Source organism: Saimiri boliviensis, chromosome 2 (assembly GCF_048565385.1).
Source record: "Saimiri boliviensis isolate mSaiBol1 chromosome 2, mSaiBol1.pri, whole genome shotgun sequence".
In the NCBI taxonomy this organism is placed as follows: domain Eukaryota; kingdom Metazoa; phylum Chordata; class Mammalia; order Primates; family Cebidae; genus Saimiri; species Saimiri boliviensis.
Window position 1 is genome coordinate 7,736,813 of NC_133450.1, and position 25,740 is coordinate 7,762,552.

The 25,740-nt window shown below is 38.6% G+C and overlaps 1 protein-coding gene across 5 annotated transcripts in view; it reads right to left on the minus strand.

The window, feature by feature from the left end:
• The window catches only part of LRRC49 (leucine rich repeat containing 49), a 141,486-nt gene that overhangs the window by 107,254 nt on the left and 8,492 nt on the right, over nucleotides 1–25,740 (minus strand). For all 5 annotated transcript variants that reach the window (XM_074392730.1, XM_010340288.3, XM_074392731.1 and 2 more), the window contains 2 exons: nucleotides 21,750–21,953; nucleotides 8,140–8,206 (listed from right to left, as the gene is read on the minus strand). In XM_074392730.1, the coding sequence (XP_074248831.1) occupies nucleotides 8,140–8,206; nucleotides 21,750–21,953 (271 nt within the window). The remainder of the gene's footprint in view (nucleotides 1–8,139; nucleotides 8,207–21,749; nucleotides 21,954–25,740) is intronic.

The following is a 25,740-nucleotide window of genomic DNA, read 5'->3' on the forward strand; positions in this document are numbered from 1 at the left end:
GCCACCGTGCCTGCCCAAGGAGCTTTCTTAAGTAATAGAGCAGCTCCTTTCCACACCCAGAGTGTCCCAATGAATATTCAGCTCCTAACAGAGAAGGTGGCTTCTCTCTACTAGGCAAGTCATCTTGACAAGTGTTCAGCTATCAGCAGAGATGACAGCTCCTCTCTGCAACTGATCATCCCATCATCTCTGCAGCTCTCAGCAGAGAGGAGGCCCTAGAGTGAGTTGTTCCTCTCTGTGGATGGTCATCCCAATGTCTCTGCAGCTGTCAACAAAGAGAAGGCCCTAGAGTGGGTTGCTCCTCTCCATATCTGGTCAACCCGATGTTGGTTCAGCTCTGGCTGAGTCCTGGCCTTTTATGGGCCTCAGGGTAGAGGAAGTGCATGCTGATTGGTCCATGGGCAGCCACGGGAAGGCCCAGAAAAGGTACCACAAGTTCCCACTCCAATTGGTGGGACTGGCAGCCTGGCCCCCAGCCTTCAGACCTGCCCCCTTTCACCCAGGAAACTGTTTGCATCCTGATGCCATTCATGGCACCCAAGATGTAGGTATGAAGGTGCACCTGTAGGCCAGTACCTAGCTGCCCTCAGGCCTCCTCTGCTTCCCTCCTGTGCTTTTTGGCACTGAAAGTCCAGAGGGGCTGAGGTGGCAAGGGGCCAGTGTGTCAGCACTGCCCCAAGCATGTGCATACCTGGCCAAGGTACCACGGCACCCAGGCTCAAACCCATCTTTGCTCTGAGATTGGAGCAGGCACCGAGAGCAAAGAGAATCCAGACAGCAGGAGCAGACATTTCGGAAGTTGCCAGGGCACAGGTGTGGGGGGAGCTTCCTGGGTCCACAGCTGCAGTTTGGGAGGTTGCAGCTGTACCCAGGAGGGTGGGGCTCCCACCTACTGTGGGGCCCCAACAGCATAGGGATATCCAGGTCTACAGCCATGGCTTGGGCGGTTACAGCAGCACCCAGAAGCTCCTGCCCAAACCCAGAAGGGGTGGGGCTCCCGCTAACTACGTGGAGCACGTGGAGCATGTAGCCCTGGCCATGCCTCCCTGCTTCAGCCAGTGTGATGGCAACAGACACTCCAGGCGGCCTGCTGCTGCCATTAACAATCAGCTGGGTGCAGTGGCTCACGCCTGTAATCCCAGCACTTTTGGAGGCTGAGGTAGATAAATCACAAGGTCAGGAGATCAAGACCAGCCTCACCAACATGGTGAAACCCCGGCCTCTACTAAAAATACAAAAGTTAGCCGGGCATGGTGGTGTGCACCTATAATTCCAGCTACTCAGGAGTCTGAGGCAGGAGAATCACTTGAACCCAGGAGGCGGAGGTTGCAGTGAGCCAAGATTGTGTCCCCAACTCCAGCCTGGGATGACAGTGTGAGACTCAGTCGTGAAAAATAATAATAATCAGCACTAAACTGCAGCAGAGAAGTTTGGGCTGCACACGAAGGGGAGGATAAGTAAAAACCGTAACACTGTAAAATGATGACAGCTCAAGTGATGTTAAGCCCCACTATTACAATAGAGCAAGTATAGCACAATGGGATGAGTTTCTGTATCACACAAAATAGGGGTCCTCATGAAGGATTTCATCAGCCTGATAAGTACTTAAATAGCAATGAGTCATGCACATAACACATTTCTTCTGAACATTAAAATGAATTTCACAGTCACTAGAGATTAATTTGCTCATTTGTATTGTCATCACGGTATATTTGAAATTTTTTTCTAACGCTTCAAAGCAGATGTTAGCTAAAATTACTTTTATTAGATGTCTAATCTATATGTCACATTGTTACTTGGATACTTACATTCAAAAAACACTATTTAGGTTCTATCTAGTTTCCAGAAGAGAAATATATGTTTATTGTAAATTCAATAATACATAAACATAACCTATGACCACATTTAAAATGTGTTCTAAGAGTTTTGATCTAACTAATGTAAAATAGAATCATATAGAAGTTGAAAAAGAAGAAATAAGATTATGAGTATTCACAGATGATAAAACTGTATAATAAGACATGGAACAAAACATTTTAAAACTAAACAGGTGATAGAATTCAAAATGCATGAAGCCAGTAAAAAGCAAAATAGATACTGTAGAAAAAGACATCAGTAATGTCAACACAAACTTAGAAATCCTCCCAAACTGCTAAGGAAAAACAGATAGGAAGAATAAAAGATAAGATGGAGATATGGAAGACAATATAGACATAACAAATATAAATGGAAAAGAAGCAATGTTTAAATATAGAAAACTTTCCCAAGCTCAAGAAATATATAAATATATAGTTAAGGGGCACAATTGTTGTATTATCTGCACAGTGTGTTTTCTCCCTTCTGCTAATAGTTCTGAACATTTCTTTTAGAAAACTACCCTTCCACATGGTCCTGGTGGGGCTTACAATTAGAAGGTCTGCATTTAGTTACCTTCTAGATAGAAAAGTCTGAAAAGAAACATTGTTAATTCTTGTATATAGGTATCAACCCATATTTTTAAAATCACCAAGGATATTATCTGGCTTCTTGGTTTGCAACCCAACAGGCCAGAATCATGTACAACATCTGCTATGGAATAAAGTTAATGACTCTTTATAGCCATGGACAAAGTCACAAGCATAGAGCAGATAATAGCAGCTCAGGCAAAGGGTTGTGTAAGGTGAAAACATAGATATGGATTGACTGATATACTTCACAGCAAGAAAAAAGATGATGGGAATGTTGGAAAGCCCACCTATGGGTCATACGGATCAGAGAGTCCCAATATAGACTGCCAGACTTAACACATCTAGGAAAAGCTGGATACTCCAGTCTTAACCTTTGTGTGTGACAGTAACCCAGACTGCTCTGCCTGGATAAAGATAACCTTCCTACCTAGCAATAGACAAAGGGCAAGTGTTTGCTTTCAGGTAAGCAACCACAGAAACAGCAGGCTCTCCCTGGAGGAAAAGATCACTGAAAGAATAGATTCTTCTTGAAGCACACCTGTGTCTATGTTAAAGCAAAAATTCACTGAGAGAAAAAATTATGGTTAACCAACATAAGATCTAGGTTAGAAATTCCTAGTCAACCTCCTAGATTCCTCTGTATTCACTACCCACATATAATTAATTGCCAAGTCTTGATGTTTCTACTTTTTAAATATTTATCCACTCTGCCCCCTTATATCCTTAATTGCCACTACTTTAGTTCATGCCACTATCACCTCTCACCAAGATTATTATGATTAGTTTCTCTCAACTATTCTGTCTCCATTTCCCCTCCTCCATCTCTACTTCCCAATCCATTTTCTGAATATCACCACCTTTACTCAGAATGATTTCACATCCATAAACCAATTATGTTTTATTTCACAATGTGTACCAAGCATATTTTTATTTCTAATAGAAGTTCAAAAGACAAAAAACATTCACTTAATTTCTTTTAGCTTTTTTACTATAAGATGCTAAATTTTTAGAATTGAACATTAGTTTTTCATCTTGAATAGTTCATTCCTGGCTTTTAGAAACCTAAGGTCACTAAGACTGTGTCTTTGCTTTTAAATACCGTGAATTTTTGCTTACTGGATTCAGATATTATGAAACACGACTCAGATTTGCATTTAAAACTTCCTTCTTATAGTTATAGAACCTTGAGAAGCAATTTTTACAGTACAAATGTTTCATTTTAATATATACAATATCACAAACATATGCTGAAATTATAAAATACATAACACAGGTCAGCTAACAAGGAATAGACACTTTTCATCAGCATAATGATTGGTAAATAATGCTACACATAAAGTATAGATCAAATGATATGGTATTCATTTATCAGGTGCTCTTGAAGATCTTGGGTAGTACTCACAAATTCTTAAAGGTATATTAGAATTTAAAAACCGTATGTTTATAATTTCTCATATATACACTTTAAACAAGAAAAATACTGCTATCATAAAATGTTTTATTTATAGTTATTCACAGTTTTTAAAATAGAGGATAAAATACCAATTCCTTTGCTTGGCATACAAAGCCCTCCACAATCTGGCCGTTGCCTACCTTTCTAATCTCTTCTCTCACTATCCTTCCACACATGCCCTATTCTCCAGTGGTAAACACTTACTGTGTTGTTTTCTATCTCAATGCCTTTGCATATGATATTCTTTTACTGTCAATCCTCTTTAATTCTTCTTCCCCTTCCACCACCATCTAACTGGGTAATTTCCCTTTATTGGACAGACAGTAACTGGCCTGCAAAGCTGGACAATTCCCAGGCCACCAACTCTCTTCCCACTTACTACATGCACACAGAGACACACACGGGGCTGGAACCAGATTAGAACCTAGTAGATGTGGCCTATTAAATCAAGATTTATCAAGGTTTTTTTTTTTTTATTAATTACATTAGCTTTTCACCAAAACGATTGGAACCAAAAGCTGTTAGAAAGCCTGGAGAGATCACACTGAGGTTTGCACCTGACCAACTGTAAGCAGCTGTGGAAGAACTTGTTCATCAACAGGCAGGGACTCCCAGATCATCCCAGGATTGCTGAAGAGACTTTACATTCTGCATGAGCATGTAGCTCTTTAACTATTTATAAATATCACATTTCAAAAACAAAAGTTTAAATGGATGATGAAAGGACTGAAAAACAGCGAATATGCTCTGACAGAGAAGAATAAAGAGAGGGAACATAACAAACCAGATATAGAAATTCAGACAGATATGGGAGTAGACAAATTGACTGAACATAATTGGAACCCTAGATTATATAGTAATCAGGAAATATAAATCAAAACCACAAAGTGATACCAGTTTATACCAATTCGATCAGAAAAAATTAAAAAGTCTGACAAGTCCACTGAAAAGAATAAGAAGCATAATGATTATGTATTAGTGGTAGGAGTACAAACTGGTATGCTCCCTCTGGAAAGCAATTTGGCATTATCTTTTAAAGTTAAACATTTAAGTAGCCTATGACTCATCAGTTTCACTCCTATATACTCTAGAATACAGACGGAACATGTAGAAGAGGAGTCATGTACAAGAAAGTTCTTAAAAGTACTATTCATAATAGCAAAAAATGAGATAAAACAGACAACAACAACAACAAAAACAGGAAACAACCAAATGTCTATCAATAAGAAACTGGAGCAAAAGTTTTTGTACAGTCTTACCATGGAACATACAACCATACATAAAACTATAGCTACTCAAAATAGTTAAATCTCAGTAATATAATGCTGTATTCAAAAAGCAAACACTAGATGACAACATATATTATACATTTTTTAAATTAAGAGACAATACTACTAAAGAATATATTATTTAGGCACACCTATATGTGATAAAACCAACTGAGAAGCCCACAAAAGAATGAAAAACATGAAATCTAGAATAGTGGTTACCTGCGATGCAGAAGGAAGGAGATGGAATAAAACAAGAGATACTTAAGTAGAAGAAACTAATATTCTAGGTCTTGGATTGGGGTTGGAAAATGTGTACTTTAAAAATAAGTTAATAAGGAGAGAGATCCAAGATGGCTGATCACTAGCAGCTCGGGATTGTAGCTCCCAGTGAAAGCGCAGAGAACGAGATGACACCACACTTTCAGATGAATTCTTGTTGCTCACACACCAGGAGATTCCCAGCGGAGGAGCCCCACGGGTCGCCAGCGCGACTCTTGTGACCGGCGAGGCGGTTTTGCCGGCGCCTCGGAGCGTTGGTTCTTAGTGCAGCGTCAGAAAAGCACCATCAATCTTAACGCCGCTGATTTAGTCGGCGCAGTGGGTTGCTCAGATTTCGGCGCTGAGAATCAATAAGTTGGACGTCCACTCAGAAACCCAATTACAAAGACGGTAATTATAAAGACCACAGATGGATAAATCTACAACGAAGGGAAGAAAACAGCCAAAAAAGGCTGAGAATACCCAAGATCAGAACGCCTCTCTCTCAGCAAGGGATCACAGTTCCTCATCAGGAACGGAACAAGGCTTGATGGAGAACAAGTGTGTTCCAATTACAGAAGCAGGCTTCAAAATGTGGATAATAAGAAACTTCTGTGAATTAAAAGAACTTGTTCTAACTCAATCCAAAGAAACTAAGAACTTTGAAAAAAGGTTTGACGAAATGTTAACAAGAATACACAATTTAGAGAGGAATATAAGTGAATTGATGGAGCTGAAAAACACAATATGAGAACTTCATGAAGTATGCACAAGTTTTAACAGCCGAATTGATCAAGCAGAAGAATTGAGGAATATCTCAGAGGTTGAAGACCAACTCAGTGAAATAAAACAAGAAGACAGGATTAGAGAAAAAAAGATAAAAAGGAACGAGCAAAGTCTCCAAGAAATATGGACTATGTGAAAAAACCTAATCTACGCTTGATGGGTGTACCTACCTGAATGTGACGAAGAGAATGAATCCAAACTGAAAAATACACTTCAGGATATAATTCAGGAAAATTTTCCCAACCTAGTAAGGCAGGATAATATTCAACTCCAGGTAATACACAGAACACCACAAAGATATTCCTCAAGAAGAGCAACTCCAAGGCACATAATCGTCAGATTCACCAGGGTTGAAATGAAGGAGAAAACACTAAGGGCAGCCAGAGAGAAAGGTCAGGTTACCCACAAAGGGAAGCCTATCAGACTTACAGCAGATCTCTCAGCAGAAACCCTACAAGCCAGAAGAGAGTGGGGACCAATATTCAACATCTTAAAGAAAAGAACTTTCAACCAAGAATTTCACATCCAGCCAAACTAAGCTTCATAAGTGAAGGAAAAATAAAGTTTTTTGTGAACAAGCAAGCACTCAGAGATTTCATCACCACCAGGCCTGCTTTACAAGAGCTTCTGAAAGAACCACTACACATAGAAAGGAACAAACAGTATCAGCCTTTCTAAAAAATACCAAAAAGTAAAGAGCATCAATATAATGAAGAATTTACATCAACTAATGGGCAAAACAGCCAGCTAACATTAAATGGCAGTATTAAACTCACATATATCATTATTAATTCTAAATTTAAATTGACTAAATCCCCCAATCCAAAGACAGGCAATTTGGATAAAAAACTAAAACCCATCAGTATGCTGCATCCAGACCCATCTCACATTCAAGGATACACAAAGACTCAAAACAAGAGATAGAGAAAGATTTGCCAACCAAACAGAGAGCAAAAATAAATAAATAAAAAGCAGAAGTTACAATTTTTGCCTCTGATAAAATAGTCGTTAAAGCAACAAAGATCAAAAGAAGCAAAGAAGGACATTATATAATGATAAAAGAATCAATGCAACAACAAGAAGAGCTAAAGATCCTAAATACATACACACCCAATACAGGAATACCCAGACATACAAGACTTATAAAGAGACTTAGACTCCCACACAATATAGTGGGAGACTTCAACATTAATATTAGACAGATCAATGAGACAGAAAATTAACAACGACATCCAGGACTTGAACTCAGATCTGGAACAAGTAAACTTAATTAACATTTATAGAACTCTCCACTTTAAATACACAAAACATACACTCTTATCAGTACCACATCATATCAACTTAGAAGTTTAAATGAAATGTTGGTTGGCTCCTTGTTTTTCTCTTCCCTCAATTTCTTTCATGTCTCCATTATTAAGCACAATTATAGGCATACCCATATTTAGACTGCATTCTAGCCTGGGCAATAAAGCAATACCCCCATACTCTCCCCCTCTTCCTCTTTCTCTTTCTTCCTCTTCTTTATTCTTTTTCTTATTATTCTTTTTTTCTTTCTCTCTTTAAAAAAAAAAAAAACAAAAAACTGTGGTGATGAAGGGACCACATGATTATTTCAAGGAGGGAAAGCTTAAGATGTCCACATTAAGTAGCTCTTAAAAAAATAAAATAAAATAAAAACAAGTTAATAAACAATAAAATTGACATAATTGTAAGAATTCCAAATGTTTTATAAGCTATATCTGTCATTTACTACTGAGGAGTTACCAAGTCTTATATAAATAAACTTGATACCTTAGAAGTTTCAGTGAATCAATAAAGAAACTCTTGAAAATTTCAATGCAAGTATGATTCTTAAAACTTTTATACCATTTTCCTGAACATTTTTTTTTTCAAAAAAGAAAGAAATGAAAGGGCTCTACAATACCTGATTTCCATGAAGATCCAAGACATCTAAGCTTTTTAGATTCTCCAGATTTGAGATTTTCTTGATTCTGAAAACCAGAATAAGTAGAACAGGAATATGGATGTATCACATCTATCTGTAAATCAAAGCCTGCTAAGTCATAAAGGTGTAACTCATTTTAATTTACTCTACCTACATAGTCACATATATTCAACAATAATTTATTTCCCTCTGATTTATTATAATTTTTAAAATACAATACCACTCAAGAGAAAGAGAGTTTAAATCTCGTATCATTAGAAAAGAGCAATCCTATGTCTAAGAACCTTAGGTCAAGGCACTTCTTTAAGGCAATTCTTCACATTGGAATATAATCTAAACTCCTTACTTCTGCCTACAAGGCACTAAACTGGCTGCTGACTCTTCTGCCAGCCTCATCTCCTACCATAGGCTCGTTCACTCACTCTGCTCCAGCCACAGAGGCATTCTTGCTGTATCTCTAATCTGACAAGCATATTTCCACCTTAGGTTATTTATTCCTGCTGTTCCTACTCCCCTAATGTTCTTCCCTCAAAACTTCACATTATTCGTGTCTCAGAGCAAACATCTCTTTAAAGTTGCTTCCACATGACCCTATTTAAAATAGCTTTCCCTTCCTTTTCCCATTACGCTTTCTTTTCTCTGCTTTGCCTTCACAGAATTGATCATAGCCTAAAATTATATTATTTTGTGTTTACTTTTTTTAAAACTCTCTTGCCAAACCAAAATGTGAGTTTCAAGAGGACATTCTGACATGTTCTCCAAATCTATCCCCAGCACTCATAACAGTGCCTGGTGCCAAGCAGGTACCCAATAAATATTTGTTTAATGAATGAACATACCAACCTAAATGAATAAGTTAGTATGCACAAGGGCATTCATAATAGGATTCTTTATGACAGAGACAAATTGCATACCACCTAAATGCCTTCTACTGGAACCTGCTCAGTTTGCAAAATTCTTATATTTATTTGAAATTTTTGATATGCCAGATGGAAACAATGACAAAAAAAGAATAAAAAATAAAGTTCATGCAACCCATCTTTATCACCATATATTTATCACCATTTTTGCTGTCCTTGTTTACTGCCTCAAAGAGCCATTTCTACCTCTCTAAGTGTTTTCAGAACTTGGATTATCCACTGAATAATATATACGTTATCCATATATAGTGTGTATATATGTAAGATATATATATATATAGTGTGTGTGTATATATATATACATATATACTGATCATTACCATGTAAGCATAATGCAGGCTTAAACTTGATGAATTTCTGTCTCCACTTGATCTCAGTTATCTTTTTTTTTTGAGATGGAGTCTCACTCTGTAGCCCAGGCTGGAGTGCAGTGGCTCACTGCAACCTCCACCTCCCTGGTTGGTTCAAGTGATTCTCTTGCCTCAGCCTCCTGAGTAGCTGAGACTACAGGCATGCAACACCACGCTCAGCTATTTTTTTTTTGTATTTTTATTAGAGATGGGGTTTCACAATTTTGTTCAGGCTGGTCTTGAACTCCTGAACTTGTGATCTGCCCAACTTGGCCTCCCAAAGTGCTGGGACTACAGGCATGAGCCACCATACCCAGCCAATCTCAGTTATCTCATATCATTGCCAAATCAAGCATTATATTACCATAAGCCAATTCAATCCAATTTAATTTAAAAAAAATTTACCATAAGCCAATTCAATCCAATTTAATTTAAAAAAAATTTATCATATGCCCATCATGTATCATCACTGTATACCTGTAGATCTTCCTCACTGCCTGTCACACACACACCACACTGCCTTATGACCACCACCTCCTCGTCAGTCTCCTCTTACATCATCACCCTGACAGAATCTGTACCCTCCCCACTGAACACTCCTATGTCACTTCATCCAAACCATCAGCATTCTTCCAGACTCACTGGACTCCTTCACTAGCCATCACCCAGTGCCAGGCATTTAATACTACCCTATCTAGAATTTAAATCTCTCAAAGAGCTAAATTAATAGCCCAACCAGATGGGAAAACAAATACAACTTTCAACACAATTTTTCCTCTGCCTGCTTTGCTCCTGAAATACCTAGAACAGATGTAGAAAATTATAGTACCCTAATCATACGGCTTAGGACAGAGCCATGCATTCTAATAGTAACCTGACCTCACAGGTATTAGAGAAGCCATTTATTCAATTCCTTTATACTTCCAAGCTCACATTCCCTAAAACAGTGGTTCTCAAATTTCTGGGTATATCATAATCACCTGGAGTGCTTGTGAAAACACTGACTATTTATTAATTTATTTTACCCTCCTTTGAACCAGCTTTGTCATCCTGCTATTTCCCACATTATTGAATTAATTAAAATACTGACCTTTAATGCTGTGATTATTATTTGTCTGAGTATTACATTTTTAACATTTTGAAAATTATGTTAATTATCCAGGGATAATGGAGATTATATCAGCCCAAAGTTCTATGATTTGGAGAATCAATGTAGTCTGTTTCTGTCTTTATCAGAAATCCTGAGCACCTTTAAGGCACTTTAATCAGAGAAACCATCATGTGTAGTATGCCTTCCCTCAGAATTCCACCAGGGCTTCACATATTCACTCCCTGTCTGTTGTGATGGGAACCACCTTTGTAAAATTGTAACAGTGAGAGAAATCTAACATAACTGACTCCATCTTGCTTCTAATCATACAAGCTAACTGTCTTTGCTCATTCCTGCACATAGGCCAAGCTAACTATGGGAAAAATTCAGATTACAGTTTAACTTTAAACCAAGGATGATAATAGTCCCTTCCTAAAACTAACCTCATCTTTACTCAGGAACCAAAAGCATCTTCATAAAACTAATGAAAGACAATAGGGGCTTCAATTCTACTAAGACTCAGGCATAATTAAATAATAACCAGTCATTGTTTTCTAACTTGCCTTTTTGTAATTGCTTACTGCTCAGGAATCACACAGCCAATAGTAATAAGATTTGTGATTTACCCAATTTCCCCTATAGATAACATCGTTAATGAAACCTAAGACTGGTGTTTGAAATATTTTTCAACATATTTTCAGATTCTGGTAGACCAATTGACACCACTCAGACTGGTGATCAGCACTCAGGAACTGACTCAGTGCAAGAAAAGAGTTTCAACACCCCTGTGATTCCATCCCCAACCCAACAAATAAGCAGAAACCCATATTCCCCAGCATCCTGCCTGCCAAACAACCATTGACAATACTAGTCTCCAAATTCTTGGGGAGGCAGATTTGAGAAATACCTCCCATCCTCCTCACTTGAATGCCTTGTGATTATTAAACTTGTACTCAGCTGCAATACCTGCTGTCTCAGTGTATTGACTTTTCGGTGCAGCAGGCAAGAAGAACCTATTGGGCTATAACATGAATTCTGGTATTAGTTTAGTTTTGACACACAGCTGCTTTATGACTTTCACATCAGATTCGGATTGCTGAGGTGAAGAGGAAGAAAGACAAATTGTTCAATCAGTTAAACCCAAGACCAACCAAATATCTTGCTCTCCTGTTCTCACAAATTGCCTTTGCCATAAATTCTCTTTCCACCCCCGCCAACACCTAAAAACCTAAAAACGTAGCCAATTCGAAAGAATTCAGAGGTAGATGAAGGCATCAGTTGACCTAGAAGGCCCCCACTGGTCAGATTAGGTATTGATGTGAGGAATTTGCAGAATCCTAGCCTGTGTCCCCAGATTTGACCATTTTTACATGAACACCAATGTGACCTAAAAGATTTATTTTAAAAAGAAGTTCTTCCACTGAACAGAAACTAAAACTAGAAAAAGATGAGGGATATACCCCTCTAGGGATATTTCACAGCCTATCTCTGCAAGTCACATTATGTTACTGATGCCAGGATAAAGACCTCACTATAGGACCTATACTCAGCTTTTCAGGCTCAGCTTTTCACGTGTCAGAAACAAATCCTCAAGTGGGAAACTCAAGGAGTCAAAAGGAAAGAAACAGAGAATCCCAGGGTCTAAAACAGAGCTTTGTATCTATAATCCTGGGTGATCAGAAGAAAATGCAGAGAAGTTCTATGCATTAGCCTGTAATGATGAGGGTGGCAGATGACCTGGAGAGAATAAGCAGGAGATACTGAAGGCAGAACAAACAGAGAACAGAAACTTTGACAGCAATGTGGGGTTGGGAGTTCTTTAGTAATGGAAACCTCACATACAGAACCTGAGAAAGGTTCTTTCTTAGCTTTAGAGTAGAAATCTTTGTTGGAGTTGCCTGAACCCAGAGGCTGTGACTGCCCTGAATTTCCATATGTGGTTCTACTGCCTTGGGCCAAAAGACAATGCAGACCTTTGTAATATGGAAAGGAGAAAGCTTTCTGAACTTGACCAGCAGGAAGCAAAGAGTCATCCAATACAAATGCATGAAGAGACAGGCAAGCAGATGTACTTCCCTCTTTACCAGCATCCTTGGCCAGGTTTGCCTAATGTTCACAAAAGTACTAACTCAGGATAGATTTCCATCTTCACAGCTCACAGGCCCCTTGCTGTGTCAAAGTCACAGCAAGCTGGCTGGAGAGCACTTGGCATTTGTTTTAATGATCAGACTTGCATTTTTTAAAAATTGTACTTTAGGTTCTGAGGCACATGTGCAAATCATGCAGGAGTGTTGCAAAGGTACATACATGGCAAGGTGGTTCACTGCCTCCATTCCCCGTCACCTATATCTGGCATTTCTCCCCATGTTATCCCTCCCCAACCTCCCCACCCCCCGCTGTCCCTCCCTTAACCCCCTCAACAGACCCCAGTGTGTGATGCTCCCCTCCCTGTGTTCATGTGTTCTCATTGCTCAACATCCACCTATGAGTGAGAACATGCAGTGTTTAATTTTCTGTTCTTGTGTCAGTTTGCTGAGAATGATGGTTTCCAGATTCATCCATGTCCCTACAAAGGACACAAACTCATCATTTTTTATGGCTGCATAGTATTCCATGGTGTATATGTGCCACATTTTCCTTGTCCAGTCTATCATCCATGGGCATTTGGGTTGGCTCCAGGTCTTCACTATTGTAAACAGTGCTACAATGAACATACGTGTGCATGTGTCTTTATAACAGAATGATTTATAATCCTTTGGGTATATACCCAGTAATGGGATTGCTGGGTCAAATGGCATTTCTAGCTCCAGATCCTTGAGGAATTGTCACACTGTCTTCCACAATGGCTGAACCAATTTACACTCCCACCAACAGTGTAAAAGTGTTCCTATTTCTCCACATCCCCTCCAGCATCTGTTGTCTCCAGATTTTTTAATGATCACCATTCTAACTGGCATGACGGTATCTCAATGTGGTTTTGATTTGCATTTCTCTAATGAGCGGTGATGATTAGCTTTTTTTCATGTTTGTTGGCCTCACATATGTCTTCTACTGAAGTATCCATTCATATTTTTTGTCCCACTTTTGAATGGGTTTGTTTTTCTCTTGTAAATCTGTTTTAGTTCTTGGTAGATTCTGGATATTAGCCCTTTGTCAGGTGTGTAGATTGCAAAATTTTTTACCAACATGTTCGTTGCTAGTTCACTCTAATGATTGCTTCTTTTGATGTACAGAAGCCCTGGAGTTTAATTTGATTCCCTTTGTCTATTTTGGCTTTTGTTGCCAATGCTTTTGGTGTTTTAGTCATGAAGTCCTTGCCTATGACTATGTCCTGAATGGTTTGCCTAGGTTTTCTTCTACAGTTATTTATAGTGTTAGGTCTTATGTTTAAGTCTTTGATCCATTTGGAGTTAATTTTAGTGTAAGGTGTCAAGAAGGGGTCCAGTTTGCTTTCTGTATATTGCTAACCAGTTTTCCCTACACCATTTATTAAACAGGGAATCCTTTCCCCATTCCTTGTTTTTGTCAGATTTGTCAAAGATCAGATGGTTGTAGATGTGTGGCATTGCTGCTGAGGTCTCTGTTCTGTTCCATTGATCTATATGTCTGTTTTGGTACCAGTACCATGCTGTTTTGATTACTGTAGCCTTGTAGTATAGTTTGAAGTCAGGTAACATAATGCCTCCAGCTTTGTTCTTTTTGCTTAGGATTGTCTTGGCTATGTGGGCTCTCTTTTGGTTCCATATGAAGTTTAAGGTGTTTTTTTACAATTCCATGAACAAAGTCAATGATAGCTTGTTGGGGATAGCACTGATTCTATAAATTACTTTGGGCACTATGGCCATTTTCACAATATTGATTCTTCCTAACCATAAGCATGGAATATTTTTCCATCTGTTTGTGTCCTCTCTTATTTATTTTCTTGAGCAGTGGTTCATGGTTCTCCTTAGAGAGATCCTACACATCCCTTGTTAGTTGTATTCCTAGGTATTTTATTCTCTTTGTAGCAATTGTGAAAGGGAGTTTCCTCTTGATTTGGCTCTCTGTTAGTCTGTTATTGGTGTATAGAAATGCCTGTGATTTTTGCACATTGATTTTGTATCCTGAGACTTTGCTGAAGTTGCTTATCAGTTTAAGAGATTTTGGGCTGAGATGATGGGGTCTTCTAAATAGAGACAATTTGACTTCCTCCTTTCCTAATTGAATATGCTTTATTTCTTTTTCTTGCCTGATTGCTCTGGCTAGAACTTCCAATACTATATTGAATAGGAGTGGTGAGAGAGGGCATCCTTGTCAAGTGCCAGATTTCAAAGGGAATGCTTCCAGTTTTTGCCAATTCAGTATGATATTGGCTGTGGGTTTATCATAAATAGCTTTTATTATTTTGAGATATGTTACATGGATACCTAGTTTACTGAGAGTTTTTAGCATAAAGGACTGTCGAATTTTGTCAAAGGCCTTCTGTGCATCTATTGAGATAATCATGTGTTTTTTGTCTTTGGTTCTGTTTATGTGGTGGATTATGTTTATAGACTTGCATATGTTGAACCAGCCTTGCATCCCAGGGATAAAGTCTACTTGATAGTGATGGATAAGCTTTTTGATGTGCTGTTGTAATTAGTTTGCCAGTATTTTATTGAAGATTTTTGCATCTATGTTTATCATGGATATTGGCTTGAAGATTTCTTTTTCTGTTGAGTCTCTGCTGGGTTTTGGTATCAGGATCATGTTGGTTTCATAAAATGATTTGGGAAGAATTCCCTCTTTTGAGATTGTTTGGAATAGTTTCAGAAGGAGTGGTACCAACTCCTCTTTGTATGTCTGGTAGAATTCAGCTATGAACCTGGCTGAACCTGGACTTTTTTTGATTGGTGAGCTATTAATTGCTGTCTCAACTTCAGCCCGTGATATTGGTCTATTCAGGGTTTCAACTTCTTTCTGGTTTAGGATTGGGAAGTTGCAAGTGTCCAGGAATTTTATCCATTTCTTCCAGGTTTACTGGTTTATTTGCATAGAGTCGTTTGTAGTAATCTCTGATGGTAGTTTGTATTTCTGTGGAATCAGTGGTAATATCAACTTTATCATTTTTTATTGCATCTATTTGACTCTTCTCTCTTTTGTTTTTTATTAATCTGGCTAGCAGTCTGTCTATTTGTTGATCTTCTCAAAAAACCAGCTCCTGGATTTACTGATTTTTTGAAGGGGTTTTTTGTGTCTCTGTCTCCTTCAGTTCTGCTCTGATCTTAGTTGTTTCTTGTTTTCTGCTAGCTTTTGAGTTTTTTTTTTATCTTGCTTCTCTAGCTCTTTCAATTTGGATGATAGGGTATCAATTTTAGATCTTTCTTTGCTTCTTATGTGGGCATTTATTGCTATAAATTTTCCTCTAGATGCTGCTTTAAATGTGTCCCAGAGATTTTGGTACATTGTATCTTCATTCTTGTTGGTTTCAAAGAACATCTTTATTTCTGCCTTCATTTCATTGATCCAGTCGATATTCAGGAGCCAGTTGTTCAGGTTCCATGAAATTGTGCGATTCTCAGTTAGTTTCTTAATCCTGAGTTCTAATTTGATTGCACTGTGGTCTGAGAAACTGTTTGTTATGATTTCCATTCTTTTGCATTTGCTGAAAAGTGACTTACTTCCAATTACGTGGTCAATTTTAGAGTAGGTGCAATGTGGTGCTGAAAAGAATGTATATTCTGTGGATTTGGGGTGAAGAGTTTTGTAGATATCTATTAGGTCCACTTGGTCCAGATCTGAGTTTAAGTCCTGGATATCCTTGTTAATCTTCTGTCTTGTTGATCTAATATTGACAGTGGAGTGTTAAAGTCTCCCACTATTATTGTGTGGGAGTCTAATTCTCTTTGTAGGTCATTAAGAAATTGCTTTATGTATCTGGGTGTTCCAGTATTGGGTGTGTATTTGGGATCATTAGCTCTTCTTGTTGTGTTGATCCTTTTACCATTATGTAATGCCCTTCTTTTTCTCTTTTGATCTTTGTTGGTTTAAAATCCATTTTATAAGAGACTAGGATTGCAATTTTTGCTTTTTTTTTTTCTTTCTCTCCATTGCTTGGTAAACCTTCCTCTAGCCCTTTACTTTGAGCCTATGTGTGTCCTTGCACATGAGATTGGTTTCCTGAATACAGCACACCAAGGGGTCTTGACTTTTTATCCAACTTGCCAATCTGTGTTTATCCAGTCAACATTTATTGGGGCATTTAGCCTATTTACATTTAAGGTTATATTGCTATGTGTGAATTTGATCCTGCCATTATGATGCTAGCTGGTTGTTTTGCCTGTTAGTGAATGCAGTTTCTTCATTGTGTTGATGTCTTTACCATTACGTTTTTGGAGTGGTTGGTACTGGTTGTTCCTTTCCATGTTTAGTGCTTCTTTCAGGAGCTCTTGTAAGGCAGGCCAGGTGGTGATGAAATCTCTCAGAAATTGCTTGTCCACAAAGGATTTTATTTCTCCTTTGCTTATGAAGCTTAGTTTGGCTGGATATGAAATTCTAGGTTGAAAGTTCTTTTCTTTAAGGATGTTGAATACTGCCCCTCACCACCTTCTGGCTTATATGGTTTCTGCCAAGAGATCCTCTGTGAGTCTGATCCTCTGTGAGTTTGCAGGTAACCCGACCTTTCTCTCTGGCTGCCCTTAGCATTTTTTTCTTCATTTCAACCCTGGTGAATCTGATGATTATGTGCCTTGTGGTGGTTCTTCTTGAGGAACATCTTTGTGGTGTTCTCTGTATTTTCTGGACTTGAATGTTGGCCTGCCTTGCTAGGTTGGGGAAGTTCTCCTGGATAATATCCTGAAGAGTGTTTTCCAGCTAGGATTCATTCTCCCTGTCACATTCAGGTACACCTATCAAACGTAGATTAGGTCTTTTCACATAATCCCATATTTCTTGAAGGCTTTGTTCATTTCTTTTTAATCTTTTTTCTCTAATCTTGCCTTCTCATTTTATTTCATTGAGTTGATCTTCAGTCTCTGATATCCTTTCTTCTGCTTTTTCGATTCGGCTGTTGAAACTTGTGTATGCTTCACAAAGTTCTCGTGCTGTGTTTTTCAGCTCCATCAAGTCATTTATGTTCTTCTGTAAGCTGGTTATTCTAGTGAGCATTTTGTCTAACCTTTTTTCAGGGTTGTTAGTTTATTTGCACTGGGTTAGAACATGTTCTTTTAGCTCAGAGAAGTTTGTTATTATCCACCTTCTGAAGCCTGCTTCTGTCAGTTCTTCAGACTCATTCTCCATCTAGCTTTCTTCCCTTGCTGGTGAGGAGTTGTGATCCCTTGGAGAAGAGGCATTCTGGTTTTTGGTATTTTCATCCTTTCTGTGCTGGTTTCTTCCCATCTTTAAGGATTTATCTACCTGTGGTCTTGTAGTTGGTGACTTTTGGATGGGGTCTCTGAGTGGACATACCTTTTGTTGATTTTGAAGCTATCTCTTTCTGTTTTTTACTTTCCCTTCTAACAATCAGGCCCCTCTGCTGCAGGACTGCTGGAAGTCCACTCCAGACCCTGCTTGCCTAGGAATCACCCACAGGGGCTGCAGAACAGTAAGGGTTGCTGTCAGTTTCTTCCTCTGTTATTTTTGTCCAACCAGATGTCAGCCAGAGCTCTCCCTTATAAGGTGCCTCTTTGGACATATGGGGGTTGGGGAGCCACTTGAAGAGATAATCTGTCCCTTATCAGAGCTCAAGTGCTAAGCTGTGAGCTCCCTTGTTCCATTCAGAGCTGCTGGACAGGTACGTTTAAGTCTGCTGCAGTGGAACTCATAACCACCTCTTTTCCCAGGTGCTCTGTCCTGGGAAAGTGGGGCTTTATTTATAAGTTCCTGATGTGCTGCTGCCTTTTTTCAGAGATGCTCTGCCCAGCAAGGAAGCAGTCTAGTGACAGTCTGCCAGCAGACGCATTGCTGAGCTGCTAAGAGCTCTGCCCGGCTGCTGTGTAAACTTCCTAGTGGTTTTGTTTACAGAGGTACAGATAGAACTGCCTTGGTAATGGAGGTCTGCCTCAGTAATGGTGGTCTGCCTCAGTAATGGCAGATTGCCTCGGTAATGGCAGACTGCCTCAGTAATGGCGGACTTCCTTGGTAGTGGCAGACTGCCTCAGTAGTGGTGGACTGCCTCAGTAAGGGCAGACACGCCCTTCCTCCAACAGAGCTCGACTGTCCAGGATCCAGCTGCACTTGCCACAAAACTGTCAATCCAGAGCATTTCAGATTGCTGGTCTTTGTGGGGGTGGGACCCACCGAGCCAGACCACCTGGTTCCCTGCTTTCAGTCCCCTCTTTTTCAGTTGAATGGATGGCTCTGTCTCCCAGGTGTTCCAGACACAGTTGAAATGGCTGCCCAGATTTGTGTAAGTTTTTGTGCAGAAACCCATGGTGTCAGGTGAAACCTCCATGCTGGAAACTCACGGTACTTTTTGGCCCAGGAATCTCCTGGTCTATGGGCAGTAAAAACTGTGGAAGAAGCGCAGTATCTGAACTAGAGTGCTGGAGTGGATGGAAAAGCCCCCAGTGGCCTCTGTTGGGTAAGGAGGGGGGTCCTCTGGGGATTGCACTTCCCAGGTGAGGCAGTGCCCTACTCTGCCTCGGCTTGCCCTTCTTGGGTTACACCCACTGTGCAACCAGTCCCATTGAGATGCACCTGGTACCTCATTTGGAAATGTGGTGGTCACTCACCCTCTGTGTTGCTCTTGCTGGGCAGTGCACTTCAGAGCTGTTCCTATTCGGCCATCTTGGCTAGGAACCACCAGACTTGTGTTTTACTGATACTTCAAACATGCAATGGGGGGAATATGGAAAGTTATCTTCTGGCTTTTTTTTTTTTGATTCAAGAACACTAATAATTCTAGAACTGTTCAACAGCTATTCTTTTATGTGAAAAATAAAATAAGACTAAAACCAAACAAATAACAAATTAAAAAGATGGAAGAGTAGAAAGAGGAAGAAGAGACAGCATTAGACAGCTTTTACTTCACTAACATAATGATATAGTAGAAAGGCATTAAGTCTCTTAGAGTTGGAAGAACAAAAATACCTTAAATAAAATCAGAAGGTTAGATAGACCGGTGCCTTCAAGGCACAAGTTATCAAAAACAAAAACAACAACTTAAAGGATTAATTCTAAGAAGCAAGAGAAGCTGAAAAGTACAAGTAGGAAAACAGAATAGATGGAAAGATGACATAAAATGGTAGGAGCCAGGAGCACCTCTTAAATACTAGAGAAAATGATTTTAAATATTACTAAAAATTATTAACTCAAGAACTAAAAGCAGGGAATAATGACCATGGTATTAAAGAATAATTATAAGCAAGGCAAAGAAATCAGTAACTCTGAGAAATTTCTGTGCAATAGAATAGGGAGCACCTCAGCAAAAGAATAGGGATAAATGTATGAAAAGTTATCTTTTAGCCATAAATGTATGAAATAGCCATAAATGTATGACAAGGTATCTTTCCTTCTTGCTTTACTCTCAGTGAACTGCTCTGATGGCATGCCCTTATTGTATAGCTTTCATATATATCTAACTTTGCAAAAGTCACTTTGCCTTTCCATTTCTCCATCTGTAAAATGAGAAGCTACTCTCTGAGGTCACTTCAAGCTCTAATATTCTATGATTCTATAACCTCCCTGCTATGGTTTGCATATTTGACCCCACCAAACATCATGTTAAAATTTGATCCCCAATGAGTCGGGCCTAATAGCTACATAAACAGGCTAAGATAATCTCCAAATTTGCTCAGACTACATAATGCTTAGCTTAACACTTGGACTAATTGTGGATAATAAACTACACTGATAGGAGCATTCATAGAAACCATGAAGAGCAGACAAGAGCCTAGAACTCTGGGACATGATATTGAGAAAAGTATCTTATATTATCACTGGGTAGTGAGAATAAAGATAGTCAAGGCTCAGTACACAAGGCTCCCCAACTATGGCACATTGGCATACTGAATAATTTAAACAGAAGGAAATTGAGGAAATTATATAAAGAAGAAGCTCACTCTCTGACCTTCTCCCACCTTTCTCCCCTGAGGCCATAAAAAGAATTCTCTGATCTAGCTTCCAGATAGAATTGTCTGATCTATGGCTTCCCTTTTAGGGTATAGGGCAGGATTCCTCTGGAATGAGGGTCGTATGACCCTCATGGAAGGAAGCAATGGAAATAAAATACACAATATAACCCAAAAAAGGGAAATGAAGACAGGGACACCAAGAAGAATCGGAACAAACAGGCCTTGCTAAGTTTTCCCAGTTTATTACCATTAGATCACACCTTATTTTGTCCAATCATACTGCCTACTTGTTATCAAATCTAAGCATAAAAATACAGTTTTCCCTGTTTTAGAAGGTATTCATTTATAAGGGCTCTTGTGCCATGTAAAAGTTGTATTAAATAAATTTTTAATGCTTTTCTCTTGTTAATATGTCTTTGCTATAGAGTGTCAGACATCAACCTTGAGACGGGTGAGGAAAAGATATTACTTTTTTTCCCTGCAAGGAGTAATCCAAGATCCATGCTGGGGTGGGAGGCAGGAAAAGATGAGGGAGGAGAACCTAGCCTGGTTATAATGCTATATCTAAACTTCCTCATTTGATAATATAAAAACCATTTTTCGGTTTTACTATACAGCCCTTCTGTGTAGGCATTGCAAAAGCTATCCAGTAAAATAGAATGAAAAGTTGTGAATGATTCTCAAAGAAACGTGTCAAGAACTGTACAGCTGCCTGACATAACCGAGTTGTATGAAAGGAACTGGGGAAGTTCACACAGGATGGAATGTTAGATACAAACCGAAACTGCCAGCTGAAAAAGAACCAATTCGTGATTTGATCATCACAAAGTATCGAGTATCTACCCTCAGTCAAACACCAGAAAGAGTCACAAGAGAAACACATAAGCCTAAAGTGAATACACATGCTTAAACTAAGTTCTACGAAAATGAAATCAAGGCCAAAGTCTGCTATTTACTTCCCTATAAGATACGGCACTGGAAAGCAATGGAAGAAAAATGCATAATAAATGTTATTTGAATCTCATGAAACAAATTACAGCTGAATCTTAATCCATTCAAATAATCTTCAAAACTTTTTAGCCTATATCATTTCTTAAGTATTATTCAATTCTAAGTTGTCATCTAAACACCATAGGACTCCACATTAATCCTATCCATAACATTAGGCTACAAACAAAAACTGCTCTACAAAGAATACCTGTTTTTCCCCAGCAGAAGGACACGAAGGCATCTCAGAGTAGAAAGCCCACTAATTTCTTCAATCTGGTTATCGCATAAATCCAAGGATATTAATTTCTGTAGATTAGAAAGATTCTGTATCCGAGTTATAAAATTATGTTGGAAGTTCAACAAACGAAGGTGTTCTTCCCCTTTGATGATAGGACATACAGTCAGCTTTTGTCTAGGAAAAAAATTTAAAAAGTTAATTAGGTTATGATTCAGCTGCCTACCTCCTCTTATGAATATTAGTAGTAGTATCTTTGAGCTCTCACTCTGTGAGGAGAAAAAAATAAGTCGGACCACTTCCAACCCCCATGAACTAAGCGACTTATATTTAATTATAAATCATTCACAAAAAAGCCAATAGACTTTGACAGTGTTTATTATTATGTCTAAGCTCTCATTGTATTTAAAAAAACCCTCAAACATAAGTTATTTCACATGAAATTGACTTAACATGAGAAAACATTCAACCTAATTGCCTTTGGTGATAGAGGTTTAAATGGCTGAAAGAATCTTGTCTCATAACCAGACAAATGCCCTTGGCATCAATCCACTGACATAACAACTGCCCAGGCAACTAAGTCATCAGAGTTAAAAACATATAAAAGGGTCTCTCAGAGAATCACAGGCTCTTGGGCTGGATGACATGTTCAAAAGAGCAAGAAATTCAGCCATCTACAATTCACTTTGATTAAAAAAAAAAATTCATCCTGAGATCCATTAATGGCAAGGTGGACCTTACTTAACATTTCCTCAGAAACTAAGATTTTAAGTATATGTGTACATGCTTAACACTTTGAACTTCGCAGAGCATTTATAGTGCTAGAGGGTAGGATGAAACCTTAAAAATATATGCTTTCAGTTGTATTTAAAACAGTAAGCCATAGGCCAGGCACAGTGGCTCATGCCTGTAATTCCAGAACTCTGGGAGGCTGAGGTGGGTGGATCACCTGAGACCATCCTGACCAACATGGAGAAACCCCGTCTCTACTAAAAGTACAAAATTAGCCAGGCGTGGTGGCACATGCCTGTAATCCTAGCTATTTGGGAGGCTGAGGCAGGAGAATCACTTGAACCCAGGAGGTGGAGGTTGCAGTGAGCCAAGATTGAACCATTGCACCCCAGCCTGGGCAACAAGAGTAAAACTCTGTCTCAAAACAAAAAAAAAAAAGAAAAGAAAACCAGTAAGCGTTTATTATGCAAAATGTTATAATGTATTACAGGTGAAGTAAATGAGTTCAGGGTCCTTTAAGAATTCTAGCAGTAAAATAATAGAGGCTGAAAGCAGGTCCTGAGTGATTCTACTCTGAGAGGTTAAAAGGAGTCTTCAAAGGAAATTCAGCTCTATTTGGGTGTGAACAACTCTAATAGGGAAGTTTATTAGAAATATTCTCTTTCAGTAGAAATCAAGTTAGTGTAAGCTTTGAAGAAAATAAGAGTGTTACTACCATAAGTGAAACTATGAAAATGATCAGAATCTTCCTGATAAAGAGAAAAAAGAATGATTTGCAGAAAAAAAAATAACAGAATGTTAATGGCTAACAAAGATATGATGTTTAAAAATATAGATCCTAAAGAAACCTATTTAAGATAGTGAAAAGCAAAAGAAATTTGGGGTAATATTTAATTCTTTTGATGTGTGGTTAATATTTATAATTAATTTCATGTATTCAATTATTTTATCACAGAATATTTAAAATTCATTTCATATATTCAAGAATTTTATCACATTTCATCTGTTTTATCACAACTGTGATAAATGAATAAAGTTAGTATATAAATTATAAATTAATAAATTATAAGTATTCTACCTTAAAATCTATATCTTTATGTATCAGCTTAGCAAAAACTTTAAATCGTCTCACTTCTGCTTCAGTCTTTTTCTTTTTCTCTTAAACTTACTGATATTCCCCAACTTCTATTTCATCCAATTCTTGAATTAGTCATGACTAAGAAAGGAAAATAAATAACCTCCATCCCCCCTCTTACATAAGCTACAGTAGCTTGAAATAAAGTCACCTTCTTTGATTCTAAACACAGTGGTTAAGTCCTAGTGCCAAGGCTCACTTATATACCGCTTAACCCCACAAACCCCTGTCACTCCACCAAAACAAGCAAGCAAACATACGTAATAACCAGAGGCCCAGTGCCCTCAAGGGAAGTTTCTAGGCCTACAAAACTCTTGAGTTGCTATACCTCCTATCCCATTACTGATACATCTACTGGACTAGGCCTTTGCTTCTGTGTTTCCTTATTGGTGCTGAGAGGCTGCCTTCCTGGTACTCCAGGCCTAACCTAACTCCCAAAACAGTTAGAGCCCAGCTCTTCCAAGCAGTTCTTCTCAGGGTTGGATTCTACTCTTGACCCCTCAGCCTCCTAGCTAAGAAGATACACAGCATGGCAGATCTGCCTTTGGAAGTCACTGAGGCTACTCACTGGCTCTCAAAAATCATCCCTGAGTTAGTTCCTAGCTTCTAGCCAAACTTTCTTGACTGTGCATCCTGGCTCTTGTCAAACTGTGCCTAACTTTATGATATCTTTGTGATTCTGTCAGTTCACAACCAACTTTTGAAGTGGAATCAGTTCTCTTAATCCTGATTTTCTTGATAAGCAAGTCTCCACCTGATCAAAGTTTGCTTCTCTACCCTAGAGGCCCATGCTGTTAAGAACTCATCTTTATAACTGCCTGAGTCACCCCAAGCTACAAAGAAAGTGCCTAACTTGTTACTGGCTCCTGCTAATATCAAGTAACATGAAACTGAAGGGCTGAGGTACTATTTTTTTGCCAGTCTTTTAAATAGTAAGAAAAAAGTTATCATAAAAATCCCGCAAAACATTAAAATGATTATCATGAAAGTTATAAATATTAGACAGCAATCTCAGAAACCATTTATACTGCAAAGACGTCATGAGAGATACTGCCCTTCAGTGTTAGTTTGCCTACAAAAGAACATGTTAGAACCTCCAGCAATTTTTCCCAACTATAAACACAGATAGTTCAATATAATTTGTTGTCAGGGGTGTACTGCTAAGCTAAAGGTATACATAGCAGAGATGTTTGTTCTCTGCTGGTTATGCCGTTGGGGTAGAGGTTGGGATCCTTCATCCACCATTCTACTGTGGATAGTTTCCTAGATGTAAAGATGGGGATCAAGTTCTAAATGCATTTGTTCACTTAAAAAAATTGTATCAAGAGCCTGTTTTGTACCAGGTTCTGTTCTAGATATCAAGAATACAGAACTGGACAAAACTTTCTGTGCTTATGGAACCTGTATTCTAGTAGGAGACAGACAATAAACATAAGTAAATAGTTATTATGTTATAGGGTAATAAACGCTAAGAAGAAAAATAATAAAAGCAGAGAAGGGAGCTGAGACTAAAGCGTGGAAGGGGTTGCAATCTTGGAGAGGATGGCCAGAGAAAATCATCCCTGAAATGATGACATTTGAGTGAAGACCTGAAGGTGGTAAGGGAATGAGCCTAGAGATATGAGGAGGAACAGCATTCCAGGCATTAAGTACCAAATTCCTGAGGTATAATCATTCTTGGTGTATTCAAGGAACAGCAAGGAGGCAGGTATGGTTTGAGCAATGACTGAAGGAGAGTGTAGGAAGATACAAAGCCAATGAAGTAACAGGAAACTAAACTACATAGGGCCCAGGAAGCTCATGTGAGGATTATATTGCAGTTTTTTTCTTTATTGAAATCCATTTTCATCAATGACATATTGTAGAATTGCTATAGTACTCTTGTAGAGTATACTCAAGCTCTTTTATGTTACATAGATATAAAATTCCTCACCATACCTCTGGAAGGAGAAGCAAAACATTGGTTAAAAAAAAAAAAGATTATATCTAGGGAGAAGAATTGAATAACTGGGGAAGAGGAGGAAGGAGGGAGACTTGCATCTTTCAAATCTTGTACCATGTCTATGTATTACCTAGTCAAAAAAAGAAAAGAAAAGA